Source organism: Brachyhypopomus gauderio, chromosome 1 (assembly GCF_052324685.1).
Source record: "Brachyhypopomus gauderio isolate BG-103 chromosome 1, BGAUD_0.2, whole genome shotgun sequence".
In the NCBI taxonomy this organism is placed as follows: domain Eukaryota; kingdom Metazoa; phylum Chordata; class Actinopteri; order Gymnotiformes; family Hypopomidae; genus Brachyhypopomus; species Brachyhypopomus gauderio.
The window spans coordinates 3,870,342-3,890,671 of record NC_135211.1 but is presented as its reverse complement, the minus strand read 5'-3'; the positions used below and the strand labels follow the sequence as shown (position 1 = coordinate 3,890,671).

Sequence of the window (20,330 nt, the reverse complement as noted above, 5' to 3'; positions counted from 1 at the left end):
GTGGCAATGGCACATCCAACCCTGGCATCAGCAAATCCACTGGCAAGCCAGACCATCTCCCAGGTGCTTGTTTGGAATCCTCTTAGGTAGAAGTATGCAAAAAAGATGTAATATACATGTGTGTATACGAACATCATTGAGTATGTGAACATCAATTTTAAACCACCATTGATTTAAACATACATAGCTCATGTGCCAGTGATCAGCATGTGGCTCCAGCAGGCTAATCTATAGCAGCATAACTAAAGGGAGCCTAAATGGAAAAAGGCAGCCTTAATGACGTTGCATATATGTGTGTCAAATGAAAGATCCAAATCAATAGTGACACCTAAGCTTTTTGTGGTAGATTTAGGTGAAAAGCCATCTAAGGTAAGAGGAATATCAGACCAATTGTTTCTTGCAGCTTTGGGTCCAAGAATCAGCACCTCTTATCGGAATTTAATAGAAGAAAATTAGATGCCATCTAGTTTTTTATGTCCTGGACACAGTTCTCAATTTTGAGAGTAGTATTGAAAGTTGATATATACAACTGAGTGTCATCTGCATAGCAATGGAGGCTAGAGAATAAGGGAATAAAAGATGAGAATAATAATGATTATAATGATTATTCTCATAATAATGAGAATAATATGGGGCCCAGTGCAGATCCTTGTGGGATACCATATTTTACATTTGAATGCTCTGAGCATTTGTTTTTTACTAGTACAAATTGATAACGATCTGTTAGGTAGGACCTGAACCAGGAGAGTGCTTGACCTCTTATGCCAATGAGTGCCTCCAGCCTATTAAGTAGAATATTACGATCAATGGTGTCAAAAGCAGCACTGAGGTCTGGCACAGGAGTGGCCGCCCTGCGGCTTGCGAGCCGCATGCGGCTCTTCACCTGGTTTCATGCGGCTCCCCAGCCGGTCCACACTCTCACCTGCACTAACGGTCTGTGCCGTGGCCCGGTTACCTCATCAGCTCTGAGGGCGACACACTGCTACATCTTCGTAGTGCGCGGTGTGTTTATAAGCACGGACGTAGTTTTGGGGGGGGACGGGGGGGACATGTCCCCCCCACTTTTTCAAAAGCCGGTTTTGGTCCCCCCCAGTTTTTACAGTTAAAACCAAATATTTAAGTAGCGACGAAGTCATGTCCCCCCCACTTTTTAACGGTTAAAAAAACAATATCCAAATAGCGACAAATCTAGCACTAGGATCATGCAGCTCCGAGCTCCCCCCCCCCCCCCCCCCCCGCCGCTCAACAGTTCGCCACCCCAGGTTGTGTCCCCCCCACTTATGAAATCAAAACTACGTCCATGTTTATAAGCCTAGCGAGCCACTAATTTAAAACCGCATAGTGCATTTAAAACCGGCATAGTGGAAAACGGGAGACTAGCGGCATGAAGTATCTGTGCTATTGTGATTGTGCTTTGAGTCTCGTTGGTGAGACACTTCTGTCACACGTTTGGAATAAACCACATACGAGGTGCAGCAAAGGCACCGCACATGACTGAAGGAGCTTCAAAACTACTGACACCGTCTGTTCTCTTCCTAAACAGGGTATCTGCACATTTTTAAATCTCAAATTCAATGACTTAAGACCTTTTTAATACCTCTCACAAGAAAAAATAATACTATTACTGAGGATGTAGGTGTGTTCCACATCGATGACGGGGGGGGCGAACGAGAATTGTTGACGGGGGGAGAAGCCTCTCGCTGCAGCCTGCAGGAAGGCGGAGTTGGACATCCAACCCCGCCCACATCCAACTTCACCCTCTTCTCAAGTCCGAAGCCACGCCCATGTTACGTTCGAAACTCTGACTGTTTTTGCTCCCAGTAAACAGAACTGCAATAACTATTTACGTGTGTTTTATAAGTGTTTTAAGTGCATTTTAAGTGCATTTTCAAGTACTTTAGCCTAAATTCCAGTACTTTTCAAATCTGAAACACAATACAACATTAAAATTTGTCAGGTAAATTTTCCTTCCCCTGTGTTTGAGGGGTGTTTCTTTATACTACCACATATCGTTTCAGGAGGACACTGCAAAGAATGTGACGCGCACGAGGTGTGCGGAGTCGCGCACTACGGTCACTCACGAAAGTATAACTAGCTTTATAGGGGAGACACGGAAAGGCATCGCTAAAAAGGAGAGCTCTTATGTGATTTAGGAATGTGGATCTTGTGTTTAAAAATGTCTTTTATAGAATTATTTGTTCAATTAATTGGTTCCACGCAGACAGATATCTTCATAACTTATAATTAGTAGGCTTGAAAGTTACCGGATCGAGGCAGACAGTTCCCGGAACGCACCCTTCAAAATGAAAGAGTTCCCGGATCCTGTTCCGGCAGGATCCGGCTCAAATTAAGCCCTGATTACACCCCTTCTCCATTACCAACATTACCAACATACTCCTTCTCTATCACCAACATTATCAGTAAACAGTAAACATTACCATTTTAATTGTGTACTTATAGTAGCAGAGTTGCCAACTCTCACGCATTGAGCATGAGACACACGCATTTGACCGTCTTCACACGCTCTCACACCACACATCCGATTTGTCACGCCGAAAAAAATGTAGTTTATTTACCTCTGATCTACATCTATGATTCAATGAGTTACTAGTTCGGTCTGGCGCCAACCACCGGCGATCGATCTATCGCGATATAATACTTTATTTGTGTCCATTTTACATCCCCCTGTCAACATTTTACGTTCGCCACCCAATAAATAAAAATAATGAATAACATACGTGGAACGATACACAAAGTAAACGAGGTATGTGTAAATTAAGCGCAACTACGTGTCTCTTGAACACTTGTAAGTTATTATGCATATTTTCAAGTACCACACAGTTATTCTCAAATGAAGAAGTAGTGGGTTGGCGCACGACAGCGCATTAGAGGGTGGAGTTTGATGTGGGCGGGGTTGGATGTCCAACTCCGCCTTCCTGCAGGCTGCAGCGAGACATACTTGGACGGGGGGGGTTGGCGAACGAAATTTGTTGACTAGCACTAGGACCCTGGAGCGGTTATTTTCTGCATGGTCCTAGCGCTAGATTCGGCAAAGTTCACATCGCGCCAGAACAACTGAACAACACACACTTATAATAATTTAATGCCTCCCCTCATAAAATTCCAGACATTTTAAGACATTTTTAGGCCTTGAATATGGAAAACTAAATTTAAGACATTTTAAGACTTTTTAAGGACCCGCGGGTACCCTGCTAAAGGTGAGCGCAGGTCAGCGTCGTTGTAACGAGTGTTGATAATGGAGTTTATCCACTTTTTACCTAGAAAACAATAGTTGCGTACATAACAGAGCTCGCAGTGTGCTCCAAACGTGACAACGTCCTGAAGCATATTACACCTTATGTGTATACCCCCCCCAAAAAAAAAAAAATCACTCCAAGTGATCTTGGCAACCCTGGTCATGTTCAAGCGTGCCCATGTATGATGTGGCTCTTTGCCGTAACACAGTAAAAAAAGTGGCTCCTTGGTCTCTGACGGGTTGGCCACCCCTGGTCTAGCAGTATGAAAAAATAAATGTGTCCTTTATCAGAGGATATTAAGAGATCATTCAGTATTTTAGTAAGTGCCGTTTCAGTGCTGTGGTGGTGTCTAAATCCAGACTGAAATAACTCCAAGACATGTTCTGTCTGTAAGAAGGAAGAGAGTTGTGAAGAAACTACTTTCTCTAAAATTTTGGATATGAATGACAGATTAGAAATTGGCCTATAGTTGGACAGTCCCTGGGGGTTAAGACCAGGTTTTTTATTTAGCGGCTTGATGACTGCAAGTTTTAATGAACTGGGAATGTAGCCCAGGCTCAGAGAATAGTTTATTATAATAAGCAAAGGTTCTACATTGCTATGCAGTAATTCTTTAATTAGATGGGTTGGTACCAGTGTTAATTTCTTTGACGAATAATTTTTGTCATAGTTTTCGTCAACGAACCTTTTTTTCATGATGAAAACGAGACGATAATAAAAACTATACGAAGGGATAAAAACTATGACATAGGCCTACTATCATTTTCGGATTCTTTTTTTAATGAACGTTATCGTTTTTCACCACATCGTGGATCAGCCCTCAATTCTCTCCAGATTTTTATACATCACTCTTCGATTTTTTGCTAGTGGAAGTTTTTTTTATAGTGTAGGAGATGCGGAACCTGTCAGCAAAGCTATGTATGTTGGTCTGTCTGAAAAGTATGTCTGGCATTAAATTGACTGGTGCCCAGTTTTGTGGTGTTTCCTGGGCATAAGCCAGTTATGGACATCAAAGAGGAATTCCACAGCATCGTTGGTTTGTCTTTAATTCACACGGACAATAAAGAAATTAAGCAAAGGAGAAGCAATATATAACGAACTTCATTCCATTTACCTTTTAAGGATTTGCTAGAGTGATTGGCTGCATTGATGAAATCCACATATGCTACCTATTCCAGCACCATTAGAACATGAAGGCGATTACATAAACAGAAAATCCATCGATAGCATTATTGTACAGATACTAACCTTTATCTTTAATGGTAACAAAAATAACGTAGCTACTGTAACTGACCGCTCTCCCCATCAAGATCATGTGATGCTTCCCACCTCATCATAAATGTTGAAGCCAGATGGCCAGGATCCGTGCATTACTCCACACTGTAAAACAAATTTGAACAGGTTAGGCCTGCGGTAGTTTTGCTAGTTGTTCACATGCAGTGTAATAGTTAAATCATGCAAACCCTAGTGTAATTCTGATATGCCCACAGACGAGGAACCTTACATGCATGTGGGTGACAACAGAGATGGTGGAGTTGTCAGAGACTCCATCTGCAATCACTGCTTTCCACATTAAATCATGCACCACCACCCACCCCACCATCCACCCTGTAACCTTTTTAATATACATTACAGTCAAATTCACTGTTATGTTTCATTATTTCATTTTTCCTGTAAATAAATATATTTTATAATATATTTTAAGAATAAGATATAGTTATGTACAGCTGTCACGGTGACAGCTCCGAACCCTTCCCTGTGGGCGTCATGACGTCGTCTGCGTGCTGTTATGTCCATGTTTGTACTTCCGTGGGTGTGGGTTGTTTGTGAGCGTGTTCGTTTGTTACACCTGTGCCTTGTCTCGAGGTCACGTGGGTCTGTGTAACTCACCTATTTAATGTGCGTTCGCGCAGTGTCGTGTGCTCGTCTTTGTCTAAAGTTCATGCCTGTGCAAACATCGCGTCAGCGTGCTTGCACCGTATGTGCTGAGCTTTGTGTGTTTGTGTTTTGATTAAACGTTTAATGTCCACTGCAAGACGCGTGTCGTGCCTCCTGCTTCCTCCAGCACCACAGCGTCACAGAAAGACGAGCCTCTATAGATGCCCGGATACGCCAAGCGTGCAAAGGGGAAGAAAAACCGACATCGCCACGGTACTTCCCCAGTGCGGCGGCGCGATGTCCCCGTCACCGAGCAGACCATGGAGCAGGACCCGTTCTGCGCGTACATGCTCCGCGCGGCGCGGGACGCGGAGGATGCAGAGACGGCGGAACACTTCCGCCAGACCGCGGTACGCGTGTGGAGGGAGAGAAAGAACCCCGCGTCCGTGGAACTGCCACCCCGTGCAACGGGCAGCTGCGAAAGAGAGGAAGACAGCGCACTTCTCCCGGTCTTCCCCGAGGAGGAGGAGACCGGTGAGCCATTTCTGGTGGGTGCGGGCGCCTTGTCCCTCACCCCTCCCGAGGATGAGTTCGGGGAAACGGACTCTCCAGGCGAGGAGGAGGACGAGACCTACCCCCCGTCGGAGTGTTCAGAAGCCACCCTGGACTACGGCAAGGCGGAGGAAGACGACGAGACATACCCCCCATCGGTGTGTTCCGAGTCTACTCTAGACTACGGGGAGGGTGATGAGGACACCAGCTCTCTTCCCTCCAGCCACACATTCTCCGCAGAGCGACACGAAGCGGAGGTCGACGTCAGTCCTCCCCCTTCCGTATTCTCGGCTCCTACCGTATACTACGGAGAGGGGGAGGACGCCAGCCGCTCTCCGTCTGTGTGTTCATCACCCTTCGGGAGTGAGGACGAGAGCGAGGGGGTGGAGAGCGTCTCGGGACGTTCGGGGAGCACTGTGCACCTCAAGAAGGAGGTTCCCCGGTCATCCTCAGCGGCAAGCAGCATGGCCTGGTCCCGCTGCCCGACCACGGAGGAATCCATGTCGCTGGGTCGGAGCGTCTCCGAGAGCGAGGAGGAGATGGAGACGTCAGGGGGCGAGGCGAAGGCATCTCCAAGAGAGCAGGGGGGTCCTGGTGTAGCCAGCGCTCCAAGGTGGGTGCGTCACGTGCCCTTGGAGCCGCCGTGGACACGGAGTCGGAACCCGAGGACCGGAGGGACTCCGCAGCCTGTACCGACTGCGGCGTCTGCGCATCCAAGAGGGACTCCGCCGCCTGTTCCGCCTGCCGCGCCCGCCCAGCCTGCTTTCCCTGGAGGGATAGCGCCACCGTGTGCGCTTTGGCAGGCAGCCGGAGCGATGCCATGGCTGCCTGTCCCTATATGTTTGTCTATTCCCCTGTGTCTCCCTAATTTCCTTTTCCCGTTCGTTCCTCTTGTGTTTCATGTGCCAGTGTGTGTGTTTGTCAGCGTGCCATTGTTTAATGTTTTCTCCCCTGTCTTCCCAGGGAGGGTGTGCTAGAGCTGTTCGCGGCGGTTCCCGCCGTCGGGGGTGACGGCTCTCGGGGCTCGTGATCCCGGCGGCTCCGGACCTGCCCGTCGGTATTGGTTCGGGGCTTCCCAGCTGCGCGGGACGCTCCAGGAGTAGCGAGCCCCTGGCGGAGGGTTCTGTCACGGTGAGAGCTCCGGACCCTTCCCTGTGGGCGTGTCATGACGTCGTCTGCATGCTGTTATGTCCATGTTTGTACTTCCGTGGGTGTGGGTTGTTTGTGAGCGTGTTCGTTTGTTACACCTGTGCCTTGTCTCGAGGTCACGTGGGTCTGTGTAACTCACCTATTTAATGTGCGTTCGCGCAGTGTCGTGTGCTCGTCTTTGTCTAAAGTTCATGCCTGTGCAAACATCGCGTCAGCGTGCTTGCACCGTATGTGCTGAGCTTTGTGTGTTTGTGTTTTGATTAAACGTTTAATGTCCACTGCAAGACGCGTGTCGTGCCTCCTGCTTCCTCCAGCACCACAGCGTCACAACAGCCATACCACTTTGTACAATATTCCTATACTTCATTTTTATCTGATGCCATGTGTGTTTCTCACCACTCAGATTAGACCTGGAATTAGTAAGTGTTCAAAAAAATATATTTAAAAACTCAATACAGTATTATAAAGGTGGAGAAAAAATTAATATAATCGCACCCTTCTGCTACATATAAAAATATCATTTTCACTCACGCATTAACTCTGTTGGCAATTTTTTGACATGCTGACTGCCTTTCTCTAGCAGCTACCGCAGTATTACATTTACATTTAATAATATCTAAATGTTCTGCATACGCAGTCATTAATACTTCAAGCTACAGTGGTGTGAAATACGATGTTCGGCTGATTTTCGCGTTTAAGTCCATGATAAATCCTATTTATCTGCGTTCCATTAAGAATGCCTTTCATAGTTACGCGTGAACGCGCTTCTGTCTGGGTCAACCTACTCAGAGTTGAGCGACCCTGATTACTTTAACTCCGATCCGCCATTTTGGAACCGAAAACTCTGAGTATGTCAGATCGGGGTAAGACCACTCCGAGTTCAGGGTTAAGTTTAGAGTTTGTTAACCCCGCTTCTTGGAATACCCCCCAGACGGCTGTCAAGGTGCATTGGCATGTTCACAGGCTCTGAGATAGCACTACTAATTTTTCCCTAATTTTATATCAATCTTTTATGAAAGAATTTCATAAAATTGTTACTGCTACACTCTAGTGGGATTACTGAATTGATATGTTCATGACTCCTCATGAGGCTGGAAACAGTTTTAAATAGGAGTCCTGAATTGTTTTTATGTTTTTAAGTCCAATAAGTATGAGGATTTTGACATATGAAGGGCATCCTTATATTCAATAAGGCTGCTTTTCCATGATAGTCTATGCACTTCTAACTTTGAATTTTGCCATTTACACTCCAGGATCTGCGTGGCTCGTTTGAGACTACGCATGTGCTTATTGTACCATGGCACAATTTTTCTCTCCGTGGCTCTCTTATATCGTAGTGGTGCAACCTTGTCTAAAGCTGTACGAAGGGAAGTCTCAACATGCTCGGTGAAACGCTCTAGTCCTTCCAGAGCTACAGGTGGATCAATGTTTGTCAGACCCGGTAAAATATCAGTGAGCGCGGCTATGGTATTGGGTGTTATATGTCATTTAATTTGGTAGCGGGGCGGCAGATGAATACCGTTAGTCAAACACAATTTCTGTGGTCAGAAATGGTCTCACGCTGAGGGAGAATTGCTAAACTGGATATGTTAATACCAAATGATAAGACCAATTCTAAAGTATGACTACAATTATGCGTAGGACCCACCACATTCTGAGTGATACCCATTGAATCAAGAATTGCTTGAAAATGTATGCTAAAAGAGTCACATTGATTTTCGAAATGGATGTTAAAATCACCAACTATAATCCCCTTATCGGCTGATAGCACTACATGAGACAGGAAGTCTGAAAACTCCTGTAAGAACTCAGAGTATGAACCAGGGGGGTGGTAAATAGTAATTAACATAAACGACTGCGACGCTTTGTTGGTTGTTAAATTTGATATATTTGATACAGTGAGGATGAGATGTTCAAAAGAATTAAACTTGAAGCCGAATTTTTGAGAAATGCCTATATCGGAGTCATATATTGTGGCGACACCACCTCCTTGACCATTTGGAAGGGGGTTATGAACATATCTGTAGCCAGAGGGAGAAGCTTCGTTTAGGGCCATATAGTCGTCTAGTTGGGTCCAGGTTTCCGTCAAGCAAAGCATGCATAGATTATGAACGGTAATCATTTCATTAACAAGCAATGCTTTAGATCAGTGGTTTTCAACCTGTGGGCCGCAGACATACTGCAAGGGGGCCATAGGCCAAAATTCTTTTTTTTCTCCAATAAATAGATACTTCCAGAAAACGCGTTTAGTTTGAGTGCATTGTTTGGTTTGGCTAGTGGATTAACTAGCTAGTTAGTTAGCTACTTCAATCTGAGTGAAACTGTTGTCTTCTGTACACATCATGGATAAATGGTTAAAAACAGGGTCTTTGACAGCAAAAGACCCTGAAGCTGGACCATCTACAAGTGAAGCAGCCACTGTATCTCTTACTGAGAGAACCGAGAAAAGCAAGCATGAATCGAAAAGAAGAAAATACAGTAGTGAGTACCTAGCACTAGCCTTCACATGCACAGGAACAGAAAACGAGCCACTACCACTACTGTGCGTTGTGTGTTCGGAGGTCTTGGCAAATGAAGCGTTGAAGCCAACCAAGTTACAGCGACATTTGGAGACTAAACACAGCGAGTATGCATCTAAACCTGTGGAATTTTTTGAGAACAAACTTAAATAATACCAAAGCAGGAAAAAGACCCTTGAATTGGCTTGCTCTGGAACCGATAATGCTAAAGCTGTTGAGGCTTCCTACAGTGTTGCGCAGCTTATAGCAAAGTCTGGAAAGCCACATACGATTGGGGAAAGTTTGATTTTACCTGCTGCGAAAGAGATGGTTAGCGTGATGTTGGGAGAAAAACCCTGCAAGCAATTGAATCTCATATCACTTTCTGAGAACACAGTTGCAGCGGTGATAGTGGGAAAAATTCCTGAGCCTGAACTTTTTATGAGCGGGGGAGGAAATGGTACCATATTTAGAATATTTAATAATTAATCTTTAAATTAATTAAGAATAAATATGTCAGGTAATCATTATCGTGAAATAAAAAAACAAATTTCTATTAATATTCTGAGAAAATGCTGTAACCTAAAGATTGTTAACACAATTAGACACAATATGTTAAAAACAGGCATGATTAATTATTTATTCATTACTGTTAGTAAATTATAGGATACCAGACAACTCAAAGAAATTATGCAAATAAAGTTTAAAAGAATTACAAGTATTATGATTATAGTTAGTTTTAATATATAAAATATTTAATAAATATTTTGTGTTGGATTATTAGGACATACATTTTGTGCTTTTGTTCATGTATTACACCTTACGCCATAAGGCGGCCAAGATGAACCAGATCGTCTGACCACCTGTACCGGCTCAAAAAAAAAAACACTTTCTTATATTTCTGATAAAATTTTAACTTAATCAGAATAAAGATAAAATACTGAATTTATCCTCTGAAGCTCTTCCAATGTCTGAAATACAGGCGGTCCCCGGGTTACGATGTTGATCCGTCGTAAATCGATTTTTGGTGTAAATCGGAACATACGTACATACTGTACGTAAATAACGTACTATACGCAGTTATCCTATCCTAAAGCTAGCCTTTTGGCAAATACCTTTATCCATAGCTGCGTTTAACTAATCCTGACGCCGCGCACACCAAACACCAAGTTCCGTTTACGACGCAGAACCACTTGGGTCCAAACGAGGCTTTATACAGTAAATGGGAGATGTGTAGTAACCACGAAAAATCGTAACTCGGGAACCTCGTAACCCCTGGACCGCCTGTATGATGTTTATGCATTAATGTCTTCGACACGACCAATCAAGTTGAAAACATTAACTGACCAAAACAAACTGGACTTAAGGCTGGAGGGAGGTAGCTTTTTTAAGTAAAGTCCGAAAATCAGAAGGCGGAATGACCCGCAAGTCAATCAAATGACACCGCCGTCATCCATCCAGCACTGATGATCCAGTGAGAGGATCATATTTCAGCCTCAAAACAGACAGCACGCGCATGTGTGTGGTTTATTATTATGATTTGACGGATTTTTCCGTCAATATTTTTAATATAAAATATATATAAAATGTGTTTTTTTCTCGCGGACATGTCGGTACGCCGGAATTCCGGCGTGGCGCCTGAAAACTATCAGGCCTGCAGTTGAATGGCGAATAAATGAAATGCCACCAATACAGTCTCAGTTCTTCCAGGCATGGCGTTCACATACCAGACAACGTGCAAGGCCTTCGTGTCCCCGGACAGGAAGTGAATGCACCACGGTGTGCTCCCGTTTATCGCCCCCCTTTGGCGCCAAGCCTCACCTACAGTGGGCGTGATGGTATTGCACTGAAGGTCCACTTACGACCATGCCACATTAACAACAATGACTGAATAAAGGACATAAAACAATGGACAGCAACTCACTTTTTTCTTCTAAATTCCAATGAAACAGAGGTTCTACTGCATGAACCCAATGCTGCAAAAAGCATGGTCTGATCTCACAGTGTCCAACTCATTTCACATCATAACCCACGTGGTCGACTGTACTCTCCACATATAATTATTACAATTACAGCTATTTGTAAATCTTTGTCCTATGAAGCCTCTTACTTATCAAACAGCCTTACAGCATCAATTTGAGGCTCAGTTACAAACCCAATTATTCAATCTAGGCTTAAGACTTATTTACACAACTCTCATTTAGCCTTTTGTATGTAAAATACAGAGCCTGGAGGCCCAAGTCGTAGAGTGTTCAAGAAAACTGAGATGTTGATATTGTCTGCCAGTCACTATAAGGGTTCACTCAATTTTGTGATGATGATGAATATTTGTTTGGAATGACATACGATTGCTCTCACCCCCAGTCCGTCCATTTTTGGTAATACTGTCATTTTAAAAAACCATGTTCGAGCTACATGGTAATTGCAAGCTCATGTACTGTATTTGAACTGTTCATGTGGTTTTCACCTTACAATCCCAAACACCCTGGAGTAGATGAGAAAATACACAAGTAAGATTTGACTGATATTAGCTGGGATGCCCCATGGAGGATGGATTCCTTCTTGAGACTTGGTCCTCCCAAGGTTTCTTCCTAAATCCTGGGATATTTTCCTTGCCACTGTTGCCTCTGGCTTGCTCATTAAGCCCATGGACCCATATATTTACAACGCTACTTTATGATATGTTATGATAAGTATAAGATCAGACTCAGTATCATCAGATAGGGGGCAGTCATGCTCTGGTGGTTAGGGAACCGGTCTTGTGACCAGAGTGTCCTGGGTTGGTTTCCCAGGCCTGAGGTCATGACTGAGGTGCCCTTTAGCAAGGCACGTAACCCCAACTGCTCCAGAGCGGCGGGCTAGGGCTACCAACCGCTCTGGGCACGTGTTCAACAAAGCCCCCTAGTAATACTTTGTGTGTGTGTGTGTGTGTGTGTTCTAAGTGCACAGATGGTTAAATGGGGAGGACAAATTTCGATTGACGTGAAAATCACAATTGACAAAAATATGACACACATATTCATAATTAAAGCTCTCAGAGCAATCTGCGATTCATCTACGTATAATGCCATGCTGTGCCCCCCAGCACTGCTGCTCAGACCATTCTGAATACATACCATTGAACATGATTAATTTGCTTTGAAGTCTTTTATTATATGACATTAGTACATATTGTACAGTCACATGATGCATGACAATTGCATTGTTACGTTTTTGATTACACACTAGATCGAGCAACAGAGGAAGTATTGTTTAGAAATTTTACATCATATGATGTCAATTTTAGCAATTATACAGAATTTTGATCCTCTTGACATCAATGGTGGAGAGTTCCTCTCTCTGCCCTATCACCACTGAAGCATCAGGAATAGGAGTGATGGTGTACTGGCCGTTAACAGAGAAAGCAGTTCTTCCATAGTGCATCACGGAGGTGTAGTCATATGGTGTGTTGAGGTTGTTGGTGTTCGCCTTGTTAAAATTGTACTGCATTGATGGGTCAATGTTTTCCCAGTTGATCCTGACATACTTGTCACGGTCGCTCCTGGTATGCTCATGGTAGAAACCGAGCGCATGGTTCAACTCATGCTCAACGATACCATGGTACACACATCCGCTTGTGCTGAGAGAGATTACCTGAGAACCACCTGTTTTGCCAATAGCAGAGTAGCACCTGAAAGACAGAGAGAAGACTGTCGTGGTCACAGACATCAAGCAATTGGCAATGTGTACAAAATAGGAATAACAGAAGTAAAATAATTCAAATAGTTCCCTGCTCTCACCCATTTAGGTTCTGAATGCTGATGTAATCAGGTTCAACCGTTCTGCGAACAAAGCGAATGCAGGTTTTGCTGTGGAAGGATGCCATGGCACTGGTAATTACATTCAGGTCAGAAGAAGCTGAAAAAGAACCAAGCAAAAACATTAAGAAATAACATCAACATCAATGTAAAACCTGAACCTGAATCTGGAGGTTTTACTTACAGAAATCATTGCTCACGACATAAGGGACCTGCACTACTCCAGTTGAAGACTTCTGCCAAAAGCATTTGTTACTCGGGCAGACCAGAGCATTCCTGGTTCTTGGCAAATGTATGTCTCCCTCCACCAACTCTTCACTAGATCCTTCATACAATCATGGAACAAAAAGAAATTTGGGTTGCAAAAACCAAACAGGAACTTCAAACAAAATGTTAATATAAAAAGATAACAACCAGCAACTTGTCTGACCATTGTTGATGGTGATAATGCGTGAAATGATGTCCACATGCTGAGGTTCTGTGAGAGGGACAGCCTGGTAGAGACCCAGCAGCAGGGCTAGAATGTAGAGAGAGGCTCTGGGCTCCATGTTGCTTCAGTGTGAGGAGATGATCTGGATGCTTCTACACTCTGAATACTGTCCATCCTGGCCTTTTATACACATGGACACTTATATGACCACAATCCCATGAACAAACAAACACAGGTGTGACAGTTTGGGACTAATGTTAGGCATTAGTGTCCACTGTCTAAAGTATATCACCAAAGGGAGGACACTTGGAACTTCCCCATTAGTAAAATATCTCAATGAATTGCAGTCTGCGGCTGAGTTTGTTTGGCTAATCTCCACTAATGGATGATCTGTAGAGTTTGTTTATCACTGTGCATTGGACTGTTTTTGTTGTCATTTCAGTTTAATCACTATTGTAGGATCTGTTGGAAAGGATAGTTCAAGAATTGTGTCATAGAAGCAGTCAAGCTTTTCATGTTGGAGATTTTAAGAAAAACTATTGCAACTTAAAAATTTGCTGACATTTTTTGTCTTCACTTCAGGTACATATATAATGTTAATTAGGGGTGGGACGCGATTAAAAAAATTAATCGAATTAATTAGAAGCTTTGTAATTAATTAATCAAAATTAATTGCATTTTAATCGCATTTCAGTATTTAACATGAGAAATATTAATTTATGTTTGAATGATGAATGAATCAATGAACATAATCATAAACTTCAACATCTTGTTTATTTTTCCACCAGTCTACTACACAGACCAATATATGTGTAGTGTGCAGAAAACAGTTCAGAACATTGGAAATTCTGACCAAAAATGTTTTGCTCAGGATATTGGAAGAATTGAATAAATCAGAAGATGTTTTTTAATACCATTTTAGATGGTATATTTTTCTTTAATTTCCCAGGCCTCTGCCACAGGCATCTTCATAGTGCCTATAAGTGGTCTTCTGCATGCTCAAAGCAAATGACTGGATCTTCATCATCTATAGATTCATCATCTATAATATGAGCTGTCACACCAAGATCATTCTTGTTGCTAACAGAGGTCCAGTGATCCCCAGTCACAGCCACATTTGTGGCACTCTTCACAATAACCTGTTTTAATTCTTTCCTCATCATACAGCTGCTGGATTTTCTTCGACATTGTCTTTCTGGGGTGAGTTTCCCAAAACGTTCTTAGCGCTAAGTACTTCGTAACCTCGTTCTTACGTACGAGGTTAAGAAGTACTTGGCGCTAAGAACGTTTCGGGAAACTCACCCCTGGACGGTAGTTCGTAACTTGCATCAGTTGACGCAATTCGCAGCGCTTCTTGTAAGCATTTATCTTCGACCACAGGGAGCGGACAACACAAATAATGTGCGTCATGTATAAACGCGTGCGGAGTCGCGCGCTACGGCCACTCGCGAAAGTTTAATCCAGACTTAATGGTCCAATGAAGGTATTTTAAAAACCAGGACATTTCCTCACTTAAGAAAAAAAACCCGGGACGCCCGAGACAGGATGTGAATTACGGACGTTTGGTCACCCTATCGTACTAGGAATACATTTAGCAGCTAAGTTATCATTACTGACCTGCGCGTTAAGCTGGGCGTACACTGTGCGATTTTTGGCCCATTTTCAGCCAATTTTTCACTCGTTTCGGCTCAATCGCGTGTCGTGCATCGTATAGTTCACACAGGTAAACGAGGAGCGATTCACACCTCACGACCAACTCCCGATCAGAAATCGCAGCGTCGCAAGAACATCAAACATGTTTGAAATTCAAATCGCTCCTCGTGAGAGTATCGCACTGTTGAAGCAGCTCCACGAGCCGACTCTCCCTGCGACTTAGTCGTACAGTTTGAGCTGGAGCTGAGTACACGATTTAAAATATCGCACAGTGTATGCCCAGCTTTAGCCGCAACATGTTTTGCGCTGAGGTGGTAATGAAGGGTGGAAGTGCTCCTGTGATAAGCGAACTCCTTCCTACATAAAGTGTAAATAACACTATTTTTGTTTGTACTTCCATCTGGAAGTTTCATATTTTTTAATTTCCCATCCACAGGCGTAGCCTCTTCAGTCATCTCCATCATGATCTTATTGTGTGTCCATAATCTGTATGCCCGGAACTCGCGTACTGAGAAACATTCCATGGTGCAAAAGTGTCTCGTGCGTTAAATGCGTTAAAATGCGTAAATTTTTTTAGTGCGTTAACTTTCCTGTAATTAATTAATCGAAATTAACGCGTTAAAGTCCCACCACTAGTTATAATCTGTTTCAAAAAGCAAAATCAATTTCTGTCCATTTTTTCTTAGAATGATTTGTTGATAAGTAATGGTTCAAAATAAAAAGTAGGCATTTCCCTGGCTTGTCCAAGGATGCTACAAACATCCATATTTGCAAAATATGAAATTAAATCCAAAAGTATAAAATGCATATGTAGTGGCGATTTCTGTCTAACGCCAATGAGGATGGTGGTAAGTTGTTCCCGACACGCAGTCAAGTAAGCACTCACAGACAGAGAAATAAAAATAGGATAGGCATAGACAGACAGATATGTATAAAAATGCAAACATGTCAGGTAAGTATACCACTAATTTATGTGTATTATAAGTTACCATCAACATGATGTACAATTCACAAATATGGCTCCAACACACTGGCCCCTAATTGTCACTGTTACTGCAGGACAATTCTAAACCATAATGAAAGGGAGCCATACGTACTCAATAAAGGCTATACAATACAGGTGTTCCAAAACCTAATACACAATACATTAGCCCATACACAAAGGTAACCATAAAAAACCAAGAAACACCAAATGAAATGCTAGTCTTACATTTTGTTTCCATTCGGGTCCCCCCCCTTTTTTGTTTTTTATTTCAGTAAAGTTAAAAAAGGTAACTGATCAAGTCCAAGTCCAATGTACATGTAGCGCCACCTGTGAAAGTCCGTAGGTGTAAGTGTATGGGCTGGTGTGAGAGCACGCACAGGAATATTTAGATTTGTCAGTACTGCAAGTGTGCAATCAGAGCCTCTCTGAAGGTGCTTCATCACCTTCGAGAAGAAAGCAAAGCTTACTGATGGGTCTCTGCAGCACGTTGGTCTTTGTTTGCACCAATACGCTTCGCACAAGACCTTTGGCGCCAGGCAGGGTCTTAACCACCCTACCCAGGGGCCAAGAATTCCTAGGTGCTGCTGGGTCTACCAGCACCACAATGTCATTGATTTTGAAATTCATTTCAGTGTGGAGCCACTTCTGTCGTTCTTGCAGTAGTGGAAGGTATTCCATAGTCCACCTTTACCAGAACTGATCTGCCAGGTATTGGACATATTTCCACCATTTCCTGCTGTACACATCATTTTTACTAAAGAGACCAGGAGGTGGCAACGGTTCACTCTTCAACTGCAGTAGGTGGTTTGGTGTCAAGGGTGTGAGATCATTTGGGTCACTAGAGGTTGTAGTAAGCGGTCGGTCATTGAGAATGCATTCAGTCTCACAAAAGGCTGTTTGCAGCATTTCGTCGTCCAGTGTTTGTTATCGTACAATCGAGAGAAGTGTCTTCTTAACCAGGCGGATAAGTCTTTCCCATGCTCCTCCGAAATGAGCTGCATATGGTGGATTGAACAGCCACTTGACATGGTTTTTTAGCAGGAATTCCTGAATCTTTTCTTTATCCAGCTGATTCCGTGCCATTTCCAGTTCCTTCTGTGCAGAGGTGAAGTTGATGCCACAGTCTGTTCTGATGGTAAGCACCTGACCTCTCCGACACAGGAACCGCCGGACTGCATTCATGCAAGCACTGGTATCCAGACTCCATGCTACTTCTAGATGGATTGCCCGGCTTACCAGACAGGTGAAGAATACTCCCCAGCGCTTTACCCGTGAGCGACCACTCTTGGCCTCCACCGGACCAAAGAAGTCAATACCAACATGGGAAAATGGTGGCAAGTTGGGAGTAATCCGATCCTGTGGCAATTCCACCATTTTCTGCATTCCAGGTCTGGCCTGCATCCGTCTGCAAAACACACAAGATCTAACAATGTGTCTAGCACAAGAGTTAGCCGAAGGGAGCCAGAATTTTTGTCTAAGTTTTGATAGCATGTGATTTCTTCCTGAATGTCCATTTTGCTGATGAATATCCCTAAGGATCAACTTGGATATATGTGATGACTTGGGGAGTATGATTGGATTCTTTGTGTTTACAGATATCGGTGCTTTACCTATCCGTCCTCCAACCCTCATGATGCCATTGTCAATGAATGGATCCAGTCTGAATACAAGGCTATCAGATTTCACTGGTTTGTTCATTTTCATCAATTTCAATTCTGCATCCAGGTGGCAGTGCTGTTCATAACAAATTATTGCCTTTTCTGCTTCATCCAAATCATCCACAGTTAAGCATTTTTGCTCTTGCTCACCTTGGCATGTGGATGTCACTTTGTCTCTGTCCTTTCGACTTCGATGCAGAAGGATGCGTTTGAGCTTCAGCAACCAGGCAACAGCTCTAAGTAGTTTCCTCCAAGAGGAGAAGTACTGAATCAGGGATGAAGTTGCATTAATCTCCATCTTCACACAATTCACAGTAATGGCATGTTTTACCTCTACAGCACAGCTGGGTATGTAGCTCAGATCTTCTGGCATATCAGGCCAATCTGATTCCCCTCTTTTAAGCAAGGGAGGACCGTGGAGCCATCTGTTGGATGCCAAGAGTGGTTCAATATAGAGTCCACGTGAGGCATCATCTGCCGGATTGTCCTTCGAGCAGACATACCTCCACTGGTGTGCTTGCGAGAGGCTGTGGATTATTGCAATGCGGTTAGCAACATAGGTGCGGAACCTTTTGGTTTCGTTGTGAATGTATTTAAGCACAGTTGTAGCAAGGACCTCACAGCTGTTACTTACCCACTTGTTTAGGGTAAATCCTCCTTGGGCGCATGCTTCCCTAAGGTTGTGCGTAAGCTGGATAGCCTCCATCACAGATGCCACAGATCGAAGGCAGTCATCTACATAAAAACTATGTTTGATGGTGTCAAGAGTTGTTGCACTAAACTGCTCTGAGTTGTCAACTGCTGTTTTTTTTCAGGGCATAATTGGCGATGCTTGGAGATGACACAGCACCGAAAAGATGAACCTTCATCCTGTACGCTTCCAATGGCTTGCTTGTATCCCCCTGTGGCCACCAGAGGAATCGGAGGAAGTCACAGTGATGTTCATGAACACGTACTTGACAGTACATTGCCTCGATGTCGGCCATTACAGCAATCCTTTCTTCTCTAAATCTCAGAAGAACACCCAGCAGTGGATTCGCCAGGTCCGCACCCTGGAGAAGTTCTGTGTTCAGTGATTTGCCCTTATAAGATGCAGAGCAGTCGAATACAACTCTCAACTTGCCATTCTGCTTGTGGTAGACTGCGTGATGAGGTATATACCAGACCATTCCATCATTCCTTTGCAGCTGGCATGTAGGCACCTTTTCTGCATAGCCCTTGCTGAGCACATCTTCCATAAATGTGGTGTACTCACTAGCGAAAGCAGAATCTTTCTTAAATTTTCTAGCTAGACCCACTGTACGTTGTACTGCCATCTGCTGGTTGTCTGGCATATGTACAGCTTCATTGCGAAAAGGTAAAGATAAATGATAGCGACCATTTCTAAGCACGACTGACCTTGTCGTCACATCCATGAATTTTTTATCCTCAACGGACATCTCGGTTTCCTCTTCACATTCCTTTTCAGGGAAATCATGTTTGTATTGTCTAATAAGCGTCTCTCTTATGTTCTCCAATGTGATTCGGTTAACTGTTGCGGGTCCCTTGTCACCTCTTTCCATAGAGGCGCAGGAATTGAGTGGACCATTGACCACCCATCCAAGTAATGTCCTGACTGCATATGGTCCATCATTTTGGCTATTTAAAACATCCCATGGTTCCATCGCCTTCGGTACGTCCATGCCGATCAGTAGCTCTATATCAGCATCAATGCTGTCCAGGGTTATGCCACTGAGGTACGGCCATCTTTTGATGTCGTTTGCTGTAACCAAATGGTCCTTTGACACTGGGATTTTGGCTTGTGTGTATACAATGGGTAACTGAAGGAACACACTGCCATCAATGTTGCCAACTTTAAGACCTTTGAGCTCATAGCATCTTACCATTTGCTCCTGTCCCATCGTTTTCAGGGCCACCTCAGTCCTGCGTCCGCTGACGTTAAGCTGGTGCATGAGCTTGTCAGAGCAGAAAGTTGCTGAGCTGCCCGGGTCAAGGAATGCGTAGGTCATTATGGATCTGGAGCTTTTGGGTGACTCAATGATGACTGGCACAATGGCCAATGCACAGTGACTGGCCCCTGTAACATGACTAGCTGAGATGAGTGCGCTATTAACAGGCGCCTGAGTTTTGACAGTATACTCACAGGTAATGTTCAGTAAGGTATGATGTTTATGCTTGCACAGCTCACAAATGGCCCTATTGAGGCAGTTCCTGCTAAGATGTCCTTTTTTAGACACCCAAAACAGTAGCCATTTCTCTTCAGATATTCTACTTTCTCTTCATGTGCCTGTGATTTGAAATTTTCACAGTCAGTGATGTCGTGCCTATCTGAACAGCAACTGCATGTCATTGACGCTGGAACGTGCTTGTTGGTTTGCTGCGTCTTAGCTGTTTGTGCTGTTAACTGAGGGTTAGACAAGGTGACAGAGGTCATGAAGCTGCTTCCACTCTTTTGAGACTTTGCACTAGGCTT

At 43.7% G+C, this 20,330-nt stretch overlaps 1 protein-coding gene across 1 annotated transcript; it reads right to left on the bottom strand.

Annotated features, from left to right (window-relative positions):
* Positions 1–12,616: 12,616 nt before the first annotated feature.
* Positions 12,617–13,679, bottom strand: LOC143526396 (hatching enzyme 1.2-like). The gene is made up of 4 exons (XM_077020918.1): positions 13,562–13,679; positions 13,316–13,456; positions 13,114–13,231; positions 12,617–13,004 (listed from the first exon to the last, which is right to left on the bottom strand). The coding sequence occupies exons 1-4, from the start codon at positions 13,677–13,679 to the stop codon at positions 12,617–12,619; spliced, it is 765 nt and encodes a 254-aa protein (XP_076877033.1).
* Between the last annotated feature and the right edge of the window lie 6,651 nt (positions 13,680–20,330).

What these genes read in the sequence shown, in the direction of transcription:
- LOC143526396 (XM_077020918.1), bottom strand. Translation starts at nt 13,679, where the DNA reads ATGGAGCCCAGAGCCTCTCTCTACATTCTAGCCCTGCTGCTGGGTCTC. An exon ending in CATTATCACCATCAACAATG is followed by an intron (nt 13,457 to 13,561) that starts GTCAGACAAGTT and finishes GATTGTATGAAG; the next exon opens with GATCTAGTGAAGAGTTGGTG. An exon ending in AGCATTCAGAACCTAAATGG is followed by an intron (nt 13,005 to 13,113) that starts GTGAGAGCAGGG and finishes TCTGTCTTTCAG; the next exon opens with GTGCTACTCTGCTATTGGCA.